This window comes from Aspergillus sclerotioniger (genome assembly GCF_003184525.1).
Source record: "Aspergillus sclerotioniger CBS 115572 chromosome Unknown BO94scaffold_11, whole genome shotgun sequence".
In the NCBI taxonomy this organism is placed as follows: domain Eukaryota; kingdom Fungi; phylum Ascomycota; class Eurotiomycetes; order Eurotiales; family Aspergillaceae; genus Aspergillus; species Aspergillus sclerotioniger.
Genome location: NW_020291001.1, coordinates 464,146 through 478,925, shown reverse-complemented (window position 1 = coordinate 478,925; position 14,780 = coordinate 464,146). Strand labels below are relative to the sequence as shown.

The window sequence follows — 14,780 nt, the reverse complement described above, 5'->3', positions numbered from 1 at the left end:
GCGCTAGGCCGGTCTAGTGCGCGTCCGCCGGCCGGCCGTCCCTCATCGGAGCTTCCCCGTCCTCTCCACCATCTTTATTACCAACCGCCAATCCAGCCCTCCGCCCACGGCCTCCAGTTGGGGACTTTTAGCCCCCCCTTTCCTGTTGTTTCCTTGCTTGCTTTCATGACCGTCTAGCGTGGACCTCTCCGCGCCTCAAGCTATACCTCTGGTCGGACCCTTCTTGATGGCGCAGTGATTGTTCCCCAAAGTCACCATGGTCCCGAGTTCTGCGGGTTCTGGTAGGAGGATATTGCGACATGGCCAGCACAAGCCTGACCACCCTATCCTTGACCCCGGATCCAAGCTTCAACTGGTCGGTATTGATGTCGCGTCACCCTGGCAATGGCTAATGTCTAATTAGGTTCTTCCTCCTTGAGCTCATTGTCTCTTGCATTCTGTGAATTCTCCTTTCTTCATTATTTATGAGGCGACTCGCTAACAATATCAATACACAGCGTATTGTTCTTCTTACTTTACTTCAATCGCCTTTTCGCAACCCTCTTATCATACGGAATACGCGCTTACACCTGGCATTATTATCGCGCTTATGTCGACATTCGTGCAATTCAAATCTCCCTGCTTGGAGGGAGGGTATTCTTCAAGGGCATCCGATACCATGGTGTGAATGAGACGATCTTCGTGCATGGGGGCTTTATAACATGGCATTACTGGAGGCGCTCATTGAGACAAATGGACTTGAAAAACGATAAATCCGATCATGAACGATCAGAAGACGAAGCTCAGCGCCCCGGGGCCACCAATGCCGACGGGAGCGCCAGCAACAGTAGTGACCGAGAGGAGCAAGGACTCCCAAAGAGCACACACTCGCTTCCGTGTCGCATAACTGCCAAACTCTACGGCCTCGAATGGTTCATATATAATCGGACTCCGGCCTATGAAGGCATTCTTGCTGGCTTTACCCCCCCGCCTCCAGCGCCATCGTTCACCAGACCGCAATATCCAGGAAGCAACACCTTGGACCCTCGGCTGAAAGACGAAAAGTCGGATGTTTCTGCAGGGCCCGCGTCTGATCAGGCATCCGCCCTCCATGACGATCGACGTGAAAGCACTGCCGATGACTCAACCACTTCCGAAGCGGAAGGCTCTGAGCAGGAAATAGGAGAGAGCTTGTCTAGGCTACTCCGGCTCTTGCCAATGAGGATCGAGTGTGACAAGGGTGCCATCGTTATTGGAAATGAAAACACGAGATCTGTCCTGACCACGAACTTCGACGGCGCCACTGGGTTGATCGAAGCCAGCGATTCGGGCCCGCTCGATCTCTACCGACAAGTATTTTCTTTCAGTTTCACCAATCCGGTCATCCAGATGCGACCCAACCCAGATTTCAAGCAAAATCAGCTGGCAGCTGCAAAAAATCTTGGCTCAGCACGGGTGGAGCAATCTGAAACAAAACGCAAACGGGACAGGATATTCAACTACCAGTTGCAAAAGCGCAGGGTCTGGCATAGTATCCGCGACCTTATCCCATATTTTCAGTCGTCTGTTGAATCGTTTCACGTACGCGAGAAGCATTCAGACACGGCCCCTAGAAACTCAGCCGACATTCCCGATGACACGCGATGGGTTGGTCTTTCCCGATACCTGGATGAGAGCTCCCAGGATGACCATGAGGAGTGGAACCCCATCGAATACGCTAGATTTTCCACTCTGGTCGACAGTCCGAGCATGACTGTGGCGTACTACTGGGATATTCCTGGTTGTGTCAAACCGTCCTCGTCTTCACCGGCGCCTCCCCCTATATCACCAGACATCAATGGTGCCCCGCCTCCGGAATGGGGGATCGATGTGAAAATCGACGGCGGAACCATCAATTATGGGCCTTGGGCTGATAGAGAGCGCGTCGGCTTGCAAAATGCATTTTTCCCCAATGCCTACCGGAGCTCGCAGCCGGTCGATCCGTTGACCCCCGGGGAACTGAGGAAAAACTCGGTCTTCCGATTACGAGTCGAAATCACCGAAGAGTTAACGCTGCGCATCCCTACCCGGGAGCCTTCAAAGGACTGGCAGTGGAAAGGCCGTGCTGATGCAGTACGAGGTGTTTCCAAATTGCGGAAGCAATCAAGTAGAAGGCAGTCGCGCACGGGAGACGGTGATAAAGGTCATATAGGTCCCGACCTTCGCCCTTTTGGATGGCTATCGCTCCGTGTTGCTGGAGATTCAACCGTCAATTATGCCATGGATATGGTGGCATCAACCTCTGGGTTTCATAGTCAGTTGGATCTCGATCTTCGGGAAACAAAGATGTTGACCAGTGTCAATCACGCATTGTTATGGCAATGTCCTCGGCAACTTGTCAGCTGCGATCTCTCTGTCCCACTGACCTGGAACAGCCTTCGTACGTGGTTATTCAATGTTGACAGCCAAGATATGGAGCTGTTTCTGCTGCGGGATCATATTTTTCTCGTTACGGATCTTGTCTCTGATTGGGCATCGGGCCCTCCACAGGAATACTATACATTTGTGCCGTTTATATACAAGCTTAACCTGTCATTTTCCGACTTCCGGCTGTTTTTGAATGTTAATGATATGAATATCGTCAGCAACCCGTCTGATCTGGATGACAATCGTTCATTGGCTATCAAGGGTACGAAATTGACATCCGACATCAGCATCCCTTTGAACAAGTATCAGCCTGAGCAGAATGCTATTGGTTTCAACGTCAAACTGGATGATGGGGGCATTGACTATTTGACACCTTTATGGGATACCTTACACGCGTTCATGAAAGAGAAGTCCACTGCTACACTGCAAAGCCTGTCTATCGATGGCTCGTACAACTATTATCTTTCAACATCCCCGGAGTTAACAGATACACTGCTGCTAAATATCGATGGCTTCTCTCCCAGGCTGTACTTGTTCGGGTTTCTGATACGGTCCTTCCTGACGATTCGGGAAAATTATTTCGGAGAAGAAATGCACTTCAAAACACTGGAGGAATACCAAGAGCTTGCATACCCTCAGGAAGAGCCGGGCTCAAATGGAGGAATAAACCCAAACAGGAAGTCAAATGATCTCGACGTGATTGTGCATGTCACTGTCAACAGTCCCTGCGCTCTTTTCCCCGAAAACCTTTACGAACATTCCAAATGTCTTACGCTTACTGCACCTTTGCTGGAGGCTGACCTGCGGTTCACAAATTACTACATGGATTTGCAGTTCTCTCTTGCTCCTCTCAAGGTAGCGTTGGAATCCAGTGAGACAGGGCCACGACTCGTTCCCTCAGTACCTCAACTCTTTGTTGACGGGGTTTCAATTTACGGCCACCGTTTATTTGGACTGCCCCCTGCGGAGCCTACCTATGTCTGCAACTGGGACTTCAGTGTGGGTAGGATAATTGGAGAATGCTCGACTGAGTTCCTAAGCTGCCTTGCTGCAGCTTTGCAAAGCTTCGACATGTCGTTTGACAATGAGGAGAATGCGCTCCCGCCCTTGTCACTTATCCAGCTTCACGATGTCACCTTCTTGCGGGCCAAGATTGACTCTATCCACATCTCTGTTCTTCTAGACCAAACCGCATTGATCTTGAGATCTGGGTCGGTGACAACAGAGTTCGATGACTTGGCGAATGCGAGGTTCTCTAAACGGATGAAGCTTCTTGTACCAGACCTCTGCATTGCCGCGATTGATTCTCAGTCCTTAGGTCAATTTGGAAGTCTGCTATATACGGACATGACTCCTCTCGCGCTCTTCCAGTCTACTCTGAAAATAAGGATGGTTCAAAGAAGGAGTGATATTACCGAAAGTCGAAGGCTACAACAGGAACACATCAAAGCCCATGACCAAAGGACACAGAGAACGCCGTGGCTTCTCATGAATTGGGATGACATGGACCCTGACTCACTGCAATACGATGAGGATAGTTTGGTACCACCGACTATTCCTATACCCACAATGCCCGAACCCATCTCGAAGCATTCCGGTTTAGGTCACTTGCCATCATCACGAAGACTATTTTCTGTAGGCAGAAGTAATCTGAGCTCCAAGAGTTTCCTTGTCATGCAGGACGCTTCAAGTGTGAGAAGTGTGTCCGGAAGGAAAGCACGTCAGCCTAATCGACCAATCAACATGGCATCCAAGATAGAAAGAGATCAGAAGCCTCGCAGGTCGGCGACAGTCAGCCCAACTCCTACTCTTCTCAAGCGCCGCGACGTTACAAAGGATGGGCTGGCAAAAACTCCTGATGCGTCAAGCCCTTGGGTCATGCCTGAGTTTTCTCTCCACAAAATCAACCTTGATACGTCACAACTTCCGTCGGAACAAGTTTCGCGCAAATATGCTGCCGTTACCAGAGGAGACCTTCCTGTCGTGGATGTCGATCCGTTCTTCTCTTTTTCTGATAGCGATGTAACGACCTATACAAATCTTGCCATTGAGTTTCCCACTGGAATTCGAGGGTTCTGCTACCCTGAGTTTCTCCACATATTGTCAGCGTTGATCGAGCGAATGCAACCCAAACGTCCTGTTTCAATCATCGATTCTCTCCAGAAGCAAGTCATATCGGACATTGTGGGTTATGAGAAGTCCATGAAACAGCCCAAGACATGCACCAGCATTGCAATCAGGGCACCATCCATACTCGTCAAACTGATCAATTCCGAATCGACACCGACTGGTGGAACTCACCTTCTGGATGAGTATAGGATTGACATGTCTCAACTCAAGGCCGAGTTCCGAACGAAGGTGGAACGTGAAAGGGGCGACCTTCTTTCTGGCATTAACAAAAGCTCTACTGTACATGCTGCTGCAGACAACCTCTCGATATCCGTCCAAGGGAACAGCACCGACGCATACCAGGAGAAGGCCGAGCTCAGATGCATCCTTGGAGATATGAACTTCTGGCTTGTGACGGATCCCATGGTGAGATCAAATTTCCAAGTTCGAACTTTCGATACGGTGACCTCGACGAGATCTGTGGAACACCTCGCCTCCCTGGTCCGTCGAACGACCACAATGTCGGATTCGATCGCATCCTCCTTTCAGCAGAGCTCGTCTCTCGGGGATAGACGGCTGCAGTATCTCATATACTTCCTTACGCAACAAGCTGCAAATATTCCAGATCCGGCGTTCCTCATTCGTATATCATACGTGCTCAGGGTGGCACGTTCTCATTTGAGACAGCATGACTCTTGGAAGATAATCTCTCGCATACGAAATGTTTACTACCACATGCCGCCAGATAAACGCCAGGAGTTGATGGCCAAGTGTCTCAATGGCGATTTTGACCTTCCTCACGATGCCAGGACTGTTGTGCTTTCCAACTTTGATCAATGGCGGGCTTGGGATCTAGCTCATGTAGAGAAGAGCTATGTGATGCGAAGAATATGGAATACCTCCCCCCTCGAATCAGAAGAGGCCCCGACATCCATGATCTTTTCTTCCACCGTGAAACTCTTCCGCGTCTCTATTGATCCCGGGCCGAAGGAGAGTAACTTCGTTATCGAGGATTTGTCAACAGCTGTCTCGGTTCAGCCCAATGAACCGTCATATATAGACAAAAAGCCCAGACCGAAGGAGGTTGCAGTCGTTCAATCTTATTGTTCCTCTGTCAGTCTTCACTTACGATGGGAAATCCTCGACCTTGTAGAAGGAGTCATGAAGACAATGTCTACAGTCACACTGGAATCTGCGCCGCCAGCCCAGAGTCGTGGCAGTGGATCAGAAAGGTTGACTGAAATTCAGCTTGTCTTCGGAGCAGACCTAGGGTCTATAACTCTTGACGGTATCAATATAAAGCTAGCCGTGACTGGTAGAGCCCTCAGAAGCTCGCTTGTCCAAAAGCCTCGCAGTGCAGACAGTCCGGAAACAATGAGCCTCTTGTTAAGTTCCGAAGGTTGCTACTCTGAGCTCTCTAGCTTCTCCAAGGTTCTCATGCTTTGGAAAGTTAGTAGCCCCCACATTTACTGTTCTGTCGTAACCGAGGGAAACGAGGCAGAGTTGAACCACGAATGGAAAATTGCCGGGTCATGCAGGAGACTCCGCTATGATATGAGGGAAGATTTATTAAGCCTTGCGCATACTGCAGATCGATTGATTGAGGACGAAATTCGCTTCATCTATCAACTCGTCAACAGTATGGACTTACCATCACATCAGCCGGCTGACGCGCCTACCCCGAAGAAGCAAACCCACAACCATTTCCATGTTGCGATGTTCCTGGATGATTATCGGCTAAGCTTTTGCGTGTTACCGTCGTTGACGTATGTCATCGCCGGAGAAGTAGCACGGGCTTCCATTACACCCAAACTCGGATCGAAAATTGAAGTGGATTTTGACTTGAAGAGGAACATACATACGCTTTTGTCAGGCGAAGGGGCGAAGTGGCGTTCTCTATCTGCATTGGAAATACCACCCATCAACGGTCGGGTCGTTGCTGATGTTTCATCCAACCGCACAGATATGGAGATTGATGTCACCATCGAACTGATACGATTGGAGGCCAGTGCTTTGAGAAGTCTGCTTGGTGCCTTGTCGAAGCCAGAAGTTTCACATTTGATTGACGATCTCAAGCAAAGTGTCGAAGTCCTGCGCTTGCATTTCAACGAAGTCGTCACACATACGAAATCTCCTCCACCACAGAACAATCCACCTAGTAGCCACAGCATTCTATACAAGGCGCGCATGACGATGGCAGGCACAACGATCCATGCCAGGGCGCCTGGACTGAACGGGAAGAGTTACACCGCAGATTTGGACATCAGCCTCGGCATGATGCGTCTGCACCTAGACAATGGCCTTAAGGCTGGTCATGCCATGGAATACCCGGAATTCCATGTCGATACCTCCAACATAAGTCTTGATTTGAGGAAGGAAGAAGCGTCCAGGAGTCGTTCATACTGCAGCTTTGCAATTGACGCTAAGCTCCAAGGAACAACTACCGGTGACAGCGGAGAAACCAGACGAGTGTTCCATCTAACCAGCAGGAGATTTGATATTGAGCTCTTTCCAGAAACAGCCGCATTGGTGGTGGACATGGCCGCCCACTTGCAGGAACGCATAAAGGAGCTAGATCTTTCACAAGAGGTGAAGCGATTTAAGAGACTGAGGCATCGTGGTCACTTGGAGAAGAAAGGCCTGGAGGTACCCACTATCCAGGTCGAAGATGCCGGCTCTTCGGAGGGTCTATTCGACGCCATGTACTCTCTGGACTTCAATGACATCCAGGTAGGGTGGAACATGGCAACTGCACCGTCAAGGGTAGCTGCACGCAAACCGGATGATCTGGTCTTCTCCATAAAGCGTGTGGAGCTCTCGAATAAGAGAGCAAATGCCGCCAAACTCCGAATCGAAGATGTACAGTTGCAGATGGTGCCCATTTCGGGTAACAGGCGCAAGCGCTCGCCCAACTCTGCTCTACTACCTGAATTAGTCTTCAATGTAGCATACTCATCAGCAGGAAAGGAGGTTCGGTTAGCCTTTCAAGCTGCTGGGAAATCTCTGGATCTGCGGGCAACCTCAGACTTCATCTTGCCAGCGAGCGTGATCAGAGACTCTATCGCGTCTGCTGCACGAACCATCCGAGAGGCCAATGCTACCTTGGTAACAAAGCCATCTGATGATAGCACCAAAGGCCGGCCACTCTTCGGAAATAAGCGCTTCCGTTCCGTGTTGATCGATGTTGATTTCGCTGGTGCGATTGTATCTCTTCAAGGGAGGCATACGGATGATCCCCAGACAATGCTGACGGCGAACATGAAAGACGCTAGGCTTCCGGGGTCAACGTACGGTCAGTATGTCCAAGATGGGATGGCTACTGCAACTTTTAGGGCTCCCGGAGTGGCCTTGAAAGTCCAATTTGAGGATAACGGGCGAGATAACTCGGCTCTCAATGCGGAGTTGAAGGTTGACGCTTCGACGAATGTCCTATACCCGAGTCTCGTCCCCTTGATTAAACAGATGACTGCTACCATAAAGGAAGTCATGGGCGACCAGCCAAAGCCTCGGAGGCCATCCAATGCTGTGATGTTGCAATCGCAGAAATTGATGCAGGAGACGCCTCTGGACGACAAGGGTCCAGGTTCGATTCTTGGAAGATGCAAGGTGAACGTAGGCATCTTGATCTGCAAGCAAGAGTTCAGCCTGAGCTGCCAACCCATAGCTAGAGTAGCAGCTACAACCAGGTTCGATAGTGTCTACGTGACGGTCAACACCGTCCAGTCTGATGATCATGAGCGATTCCTAGCCCTTCTGGTGGCTTTTAACTCTTTACAAGCATCGGTGAAGCACGTGTACTCGAACGAGTCAACTGCAAGTTTTGAGGTCGAGTCTATGGTCATGTCTCTAATGAACAGCAAACATTTAGGGAGGTCGAAAGGGATCTCAGTCGCTCTTAGAGTCAGCCCGATGGAAGTTGCGCTGAATGCAAAGCAGGTTCAAGATCTTCTGCTTTTCCGGGAAATCTGGTTTCCATCGAGCGATGACATAGATCCTGGTCCCCCGCCTGAGCCACAACCCACGGAGACCCAGGCCTATATCGTGCAGCGATATCAGCAAGTCGCGGCAGCCCCCGCTTTTCCGTGGAACACCACGATCTCAATCGAGAAGTTGGAGATTCAACTCGACCTGGGCTCTACACTAGGGAAGGCACAATTCGCCATCAACGACTTGTGGTTGTCCTCGAAGAAGACGTCTGATTGGGAACAGACACTTTCCATCAGCTTCAATACACTGGGAATTGAGAGCAAGGGCCGCATGAGCGGATTGGTGGAGCTCCAAAGTCTCAAAGTATCCACGTCCATCAATTGGCCAACTGACCGGCAAAATCATCAGACGCCCCTCATTCAAGCCTCCATCTCGTGGCATCAACTACAGGTTAAAGTCTCTTTTGACTACCAACCATTTTTGATTGCTCACATCTCGAGCTTTGCCTTTTTGATGTATAATGTTCGGCCCACGGTTGATGCTCCCAATGAGCGTCTTTTCAGCATCTTGGATGGGGACAAGGTGCAGGTCTTTTGCACAAGCCTGACTGCCTCACAGTCATTGGCCTTGTATCAGGCCTGGCAGCGACTTGTGCAAGACAAACAGGCTGCATACGAAGCCTCTTTGCGAGATGTCGAACGATACCTGCGCCGAAAGACCTCGACTTTCTCGGAGAAAACAGAGGTGTCGTCCAGGGAAATATCCAAACCCGCAGAGGACAAAGCGGAGACGGCGCCAATCTCCTTGCACACCGGAGTTGTTGTTAGTATCAACGCTGTCAGTATAGGTGTCTTCCCAAGCTCGTTCTTCGACAATCATGTGTTCAAATTGGAGGCGCATAATGCCCAGGCTCGGTTTGATGTCTCATTGCAGAACGGCAAGATACACAGCGCGTTGGGCCTAACGCTGGGCCAGCTACGTGTGGCGCTTTCGAATATAGTTCGGTCAGGGCCTATGGAGACTGAAGAGCTTCTGGTCAAGGAGATCGCCAATCGTGTAACAGGATCGAGGGGAGGGACTATCCTCAAAGTCCCTCGGCTCCTAGCCAGGATGGAGACCTGGCAAGTCCCGGGGTCCCAGCAGATCGACTATATCTTCCAAAGCACGTTCGAGGGCAAGGTGGACGTTGGCTGGAACTACTCCCGCATCAGTTTTATCCGGGACATGTGGGAAACCCATTCTCGGGCGTTGGCTTCCCGACTCGGGAAGCCGCTGCCCCCGTCTGCGGTTCGCATCACTGGCGCATTGAATGCTGAAGGGGGCGGCGACAAGAACGAGCCGCAAGAAAAGATCACGGCGGTGGTCAATGTACCGCAATCGAAGTATACCTATGTGGCGCTGGAGACACCCGTGATCGAGACGCCTCAACTCCGCGACATGGGGGAAGCCACCCCACCGTTGGAATGGATTGGGCTTCAACGGGACAAGCTGCCCAACATTACTCATCAAATCGTCATCGTCACCCTTCTGGAGATTGCCAAAGAGGTCGAAGATGCGTATGAGAAGATTTTAGGGTCTTCATGATTTATCGCGGCTTTGTACGTGCTTCTTGGAGACTGCATGGTCGGCGTATACAGGCGTTGATCGCATTGCATAGATAGATAACCCGGGACGGAAGTATTGTGTATTATTCCCATTGTTTTGCTCAACGTGAATTGAGTAGCTCCCGATAACAACATTCAGATCATATCACCTCTGAGATAGACTGCTCCATCCCGTACACTAGTTGTTAGGACTAATGGGGCTTGTCGGACCGCTTTTGTAGCTCTGCAGTAGCCGCGCAGGGCGATTCTGCTGCTGCGGTCAAATGGTCGAGCCACGTTCTCGTCACGTCAGGTAATGTAAGGCCATGCATTAAGTCCTAACTCCGCACCCCGTGACGCCGAACCGGGCGGTGAGGATGGAGGGGTTTGCAGCGGGCAGATACCAGCCTGCAGGTCTGTTGGCCGATTCCAAGTCGAGGCCTTTCACACAATGGCGGGTGTCGTTGCTCCTTCCCATCTGTCTCATACATTATCCTGAACAGCTTCCCCGGGGCTGGGATGGATTGAGGATTGAGCTTTTCACCTGCCACCGAGAGGGCGGCCAGGTGGGCTAAACCGCAATGGGTAAGCTATTACCTTAATTACCCACTCAGGACGGCGGACACTGATGGTACAACGGATCATGATATCAGCACAGTCAAGGCTCTTGCCACCCGCCGGGACACGGGATACCTAGGCTGACAGCTCTTTCATGGGACCATGTATTGCAGAGCAATAATCGCCAGCAGGGGAGGAAGATGCGCATAGAGCTTCCCGCTCAATCATTGCTCGTGATGACTCACTCGATCCGACGGCTCGAAGAAGGTTAAAAAGGATATAAACCATGGTCAACCCGGGCAGTTGGGAAGCTCGGGCTCCTAGAGAGGAAAGGGCCAGCAGTAGGAGCTGGAGGTCATAGTGCTTCCGTCATCAGCGGCCATTCTGCCTCGATTCACTACTACTGCGCCGGCAGGTAATGTTTACTACATGCCTACCTACATACATCGTACGTCGTAAATTGAAGGACTACCTTATTATCATTATAATACCAATGATAGATAGAAGGCAGGCGGGCACCGAAAGCAGCCAGACGGACAGCCGACGCTAAGCAGTGAAACGGTAAGGAAACGAGGGGCCCGACAGGAAAAAACGCACATCCCAGATTTGAAATCGGAAAAAATCCCACCTGCACGAAAAAAGTCCCCACCCGCCGCCCTCTCGCTTTCTTCCTCTTCTTTCCCCTCTTCCTCCATCCGCCCTCTTCCTCCTCCCTCCTCTCTCTTTTTTCCCTTCTTCACCTTCCTCCGCGAAGCCATCTCTGTCTCTCCCCGGAGCAGCGCACATAGGCCCTTCTGTCCTATTAAATCCTCGGTCGAGCTAGTCCTCGATCTTGGTCCTTTGTGTGTCGTTCTTCTTTTTATTTTCTTTTTACACAACCCCGCCTCTACGGCATTTGACGTGAAAAATCAGTCAAGATGGTTAAGTACGGCCACCCACCCCATGTACCTTCCTGTCCGTCGATGTTCGGCCTAGGTCGCATCCATAAACAGGACAAGGTTTAGAATGTAGAGAGTAGCGTGCTGACAATGTTGCCAATAGCTTCACTATCGAAGAGGTCCGTTCTATGTTCCCCGCATCGACCTGCACCGGGCCGTATCTCAACCCTTGAGACAACAACATGGCCTAGCAACAGGAGACCACCACTTCAAGATGATGGTATACTAACATGCAAGCCAGATCCGCGGCCTGATGGACCGCCCGGCCAACATCCGTAACATGTCCGTCATTGCTCACGGTATGTGGTTCGAATGGTCAGATATCACGGACAAGTGTGGCTAACTCGGGATGTGCCATAGTCGATCACGGAAAGTCCACCCTTTCCGACTCCCTGGTCCAGCGTGCCGGTATTATCTCGGCTGCCAAGGCTGGTGAGGGTCGTTACATGGACACCCGTCCCGATGAGCAGGACCGTGGTATCACCATCAAGTCCACTGCCATCTCCCTCTACGCCAAGTTCCCCGATGAGGAGGACCTCAAGGAGATCCCCCAGAAGGTCGACGGTGCCGAGTTCCTGATCAACCTGATCGACTCCCCCGGTCACGTTGATTTCTCTTCTGAGGTCACTGCTGCTCTCCGTGTCACTGACGGTGCCCTGGTCGTCGTCGACTGTGTCTCCGGTGTCTGTGTCCAGACCGAGACTGTCCTTCGTCAGGCCCTGACCGAGCGTATCAAGCCCGTCCTGATCATCAACAAGGTCGACCGTGCTCTGCTCGAGCTCCAGGTCTCCAAGGAGGATCTGTACCAGTCTTTCGCTCGTACCATCGAGTCCGTCAACGTCATCATCGCCACCTACTTCGACAAGGCTCTCGGTGACGTCCAGGTCTACGCCGAGAAGGGTACCGTTGCCTTCGGTTCCGGTCTCCACGGCTGGGCTTTCACCGTCCGCCAGTTCGCCGTCAAGTTCGCCAAGAAGTTCGGTGTTGACCGCAAGAAGATGCTTGAGCGTCTCTGGGTATGTTGTCTTCACCATGTTGAGAAAGATGGCAAATACTGACTCGTGATAGGGTGACAACTACTTCAACCCCAAGACCAAGAAGTGGTCCAAGACCGCTCCCGAGGTCGACGGCAAGCCCGTTGAGCGTGCCTTCAACCAGTTCGTTCTGGACCCCATCTTCAAGATCTTCCAGACCATCAACAACGACAAGAAGGACCAGATCCCCACTCTCCTCGAGAAGCTTGACATCAAGCTTGCCAACGACGAGAAGGACCTTGCTGGCAAGCAGCTCCTCAAGGCTGTCATGCGCAAGTTCCTGCCCGCCGCCGATGCCATGTTGGAGATGATCTGTATCCACCTGCCCTCCCCCGTCACTGCCCAGAAGTACCGTGGTGAGACTCTGTACGAGGGTCCCTCCGATGACGACTGCGCCATCGGTATCCGTGACTGTGACCCCAAGGCTCCCCTGATGCTGTACGTCTCTAAGATGGTTCCCACCTCCGACAAGGGTCGTTTCTACGCTTTCGGTCGTGTCTACTCCGGTACCGTCCGCTCCGGTCTTAAGGTCCGTATCCAGGGTCCCAACTACGTCCCTGGCAAGAAGGAGGATCTCTTCGTCAAGAACATCCAGCGTACCATCCTGATGATGGGTCGTTTCGTTGAGCCCATTGAGGATGTTCCCGCCGGTAACATCGTCGGTCTTGTCGGTGTTGACCAGTTCTTGCTCAAGTCTGGTACCCTCACCACCTCCGAGACTGCCCACAACATGAAGGTCATGAAGTTCTCCGTCTCCCCCGTCGTCCAGCGTTCCGTTGAGGTCAAGAACGCCCAGGATCTGCCCAAGCTTGTCGAGGGTCTTAAGCGTCTGTCCAAGTCTGACCCTTGTGTCCTGACCATGATCAACGAGTCCGGTGAGCACGTCGTTGCCGGTGCTGGTGAGCTTCACTTGGAAATTTGCCTGAAGGATCTCGAGGAGGACCACGCTGGTGTTCCCCTTCGTATCTCCGACCCTGTCGTCTCCTACCGTGAGACCGTCAGCGGCACCTCCAGCATGACCGCTCTGTCCAAGTCCCCCAACAAGCACAACCGTCTCTACCTGACTGCTCAGCCCCTTGACGAGGAGGTCTCCCTCGCCATCGAGGCCGGCAAGATCACCCCCCGTGACGATTTCAAGGCCCGTGCCCGTCTCCTTGCTGACGAGTACGGCTGGGATGTCACCGATGCCCGTAAGATTTGGTGCTTCGGTCCCGACACCACCGGTGCCAACTTGCTGGTTGACCAGACCAAGGCCGTCCAGTACCTCAACGAAATCAAGGATTCCGTTGTCTCCGGTTTCCAGTGGGCTACCCGTGAGGGTCCTATTGCTGAGGAGCCCATGCGCTCCATCCGCTTCAACATCCTCGATGTTACCCTGCACGCTGATGCTATCCACCGTGGTGGTGGTCAGATCATCCCCACTGCTCGTCGTGTCCTGTACGCCGCTACCATGCTTGCCGACCCCGGTATCCTGGAGCCCATCTTCAACGTCGAGATCCAGGTTCCCGAGCAGGCCATGGGTGGTATCTACGGTGTCCTTACCCGCCGTCGTGGTCACGTCTACACCGAGGAGCAGCGCCCTGGTACTCCTCTGTTCAACGTCAAGGCCTACCTGCCCGTCAACGAGTCCTTCGGTTTCCCCGGCGAGCTTCGTCAGGCCACCGGTGGACAGGCCTTCCCCCAGTCTGTCTTCGACCACTGGGCTGTCCTCCCTGGTGGATCTCCTCTTGACCCCACCTCTAAGGTCGGTGGCATCGTTACTGAGATGCGTAAGCGCAAGGGTCTCAAGGAGAACGTTCCCGGCTACGAGAACGTAAGTTAACCTAATTCTATACTGAATTTTTGAAATGATGCTAACCTTCACAGTACTACGACAAGCTGTAAAAAAGCTCCACGCAAGCCGACTCGCTTTCGACCTTGTGATGGATGGAATCCTCTGTTTATGAGATTGACGAACGCAATACCCTGTCTACATTGAGGGGGAGGATAAAACGAGAAGAAACAGCTTAATGTCGTCTGTGGATTTTCGAATACTTAGAGAAGTAGAATCCAGCTGTGCATAAGCATAGTGATGGCTTTATTTTTACGTTAACGACCGAGAGGGATTTTCCATAGTTGCTTTGCTGTTCCTCGATTGGACATGAAAAAAATATGATGGCTTCAAGTTCAATGACTGTACTCCGTAGTGCTGCTAGCCGGTAGTCGTAATCTTTATGGGAGTTTCTCATCTCTAAATTGGAATATAT

The 14,780-nt window shown here is 51.8% G+C and overlaps 2 protein-coding genes across 2 annotated transcripts; both read left to right on the top strand.

Annotated features, from left to right (window-relative positions):
- Positions 1–95: 95 nt before the first annotated feature.
- Positions 96–10,179, top strand: BO94DRAFT_534279 (putative fermentation associated protein (Csf1)). Its single transcript, XM_025611505.1, has 3 exons — positions 96–355; positions 404–439; positions 498–10,179. The coding sequence occupies exons 1-3, from the start codon at positions 300–302 to the stop codon at positions 10,003–10,005; spliced, it is 9,600 nt and encodes a 3,199-aa protein (XP_025468415.1). The 5' UTR covers positions 96–299; the 3' UTR covers positions 10,006–10,179.
- Positions 10,180–11,401: 1,222 nt separating this feature from the next.
- On the top strand, positions 11,402–14,698 carry BO94DRAFT_534277 (elongation factor 2). Its single transcript, XM_025611504.1, has 6 exons — positions 11,402–11,487; positions 11,604–11,619; positions 11,742–11,799; positions 11,861–12,516; positions 12,569–14,347; positions 14,401–14,698. The coding sequence occupies exons 1-6, from the start codon at positions 11,480–11,482 to the stop codon at positions 14,416–14,418; spliced, it is 2,535 nt and encodes an 844-aa protein (XP_025468414.1). The 5' UTR covers positions 11,402–11,479; the 3' UTR covers positions 14,419–14,698.
- Positions 14,699–14,780: the final 82 nt, after the last annotated feature.

Coding starts and splice junctions, on each gene's coding strand:
- BO94DRAFT_534277 (XM_025611504.1), top strand. Junction 11,800..11,860: donor CATGTCCGTCATTGCTCACG/GTATGTGGTTCG, acceptor GATGTGCCATAG/TCGATCACGGAAAGTCCACC. Junction 12,517..12,568: donor AGATGCTTGAGCGTCTCTGG/GTATGTTGTCTT, acceptor GACTCGTGATAG/GGTGACAACTACTTCAACCC.
- BO94DRAFT_534279 (XM_025611505.1), top strand. CDS start 300: ATGGCCAGCACAAGCCTGACCACCCTATCCTTGACCCCGGATCCAAGC. Junction 356..403: donor CCGGATCCAAGCTTCAACTG/GTCGGTATTGAT, acceptor ATGTCTAATTAG/GTTCTTCCTCCTTGAGCTCA. Junction 440..497: donor CTCATTGTCTCTTGCATTCT/GTGAATTCTCCT, acceptor ATCAATACACAG/CGTATTGTTCTTCTTACTTT.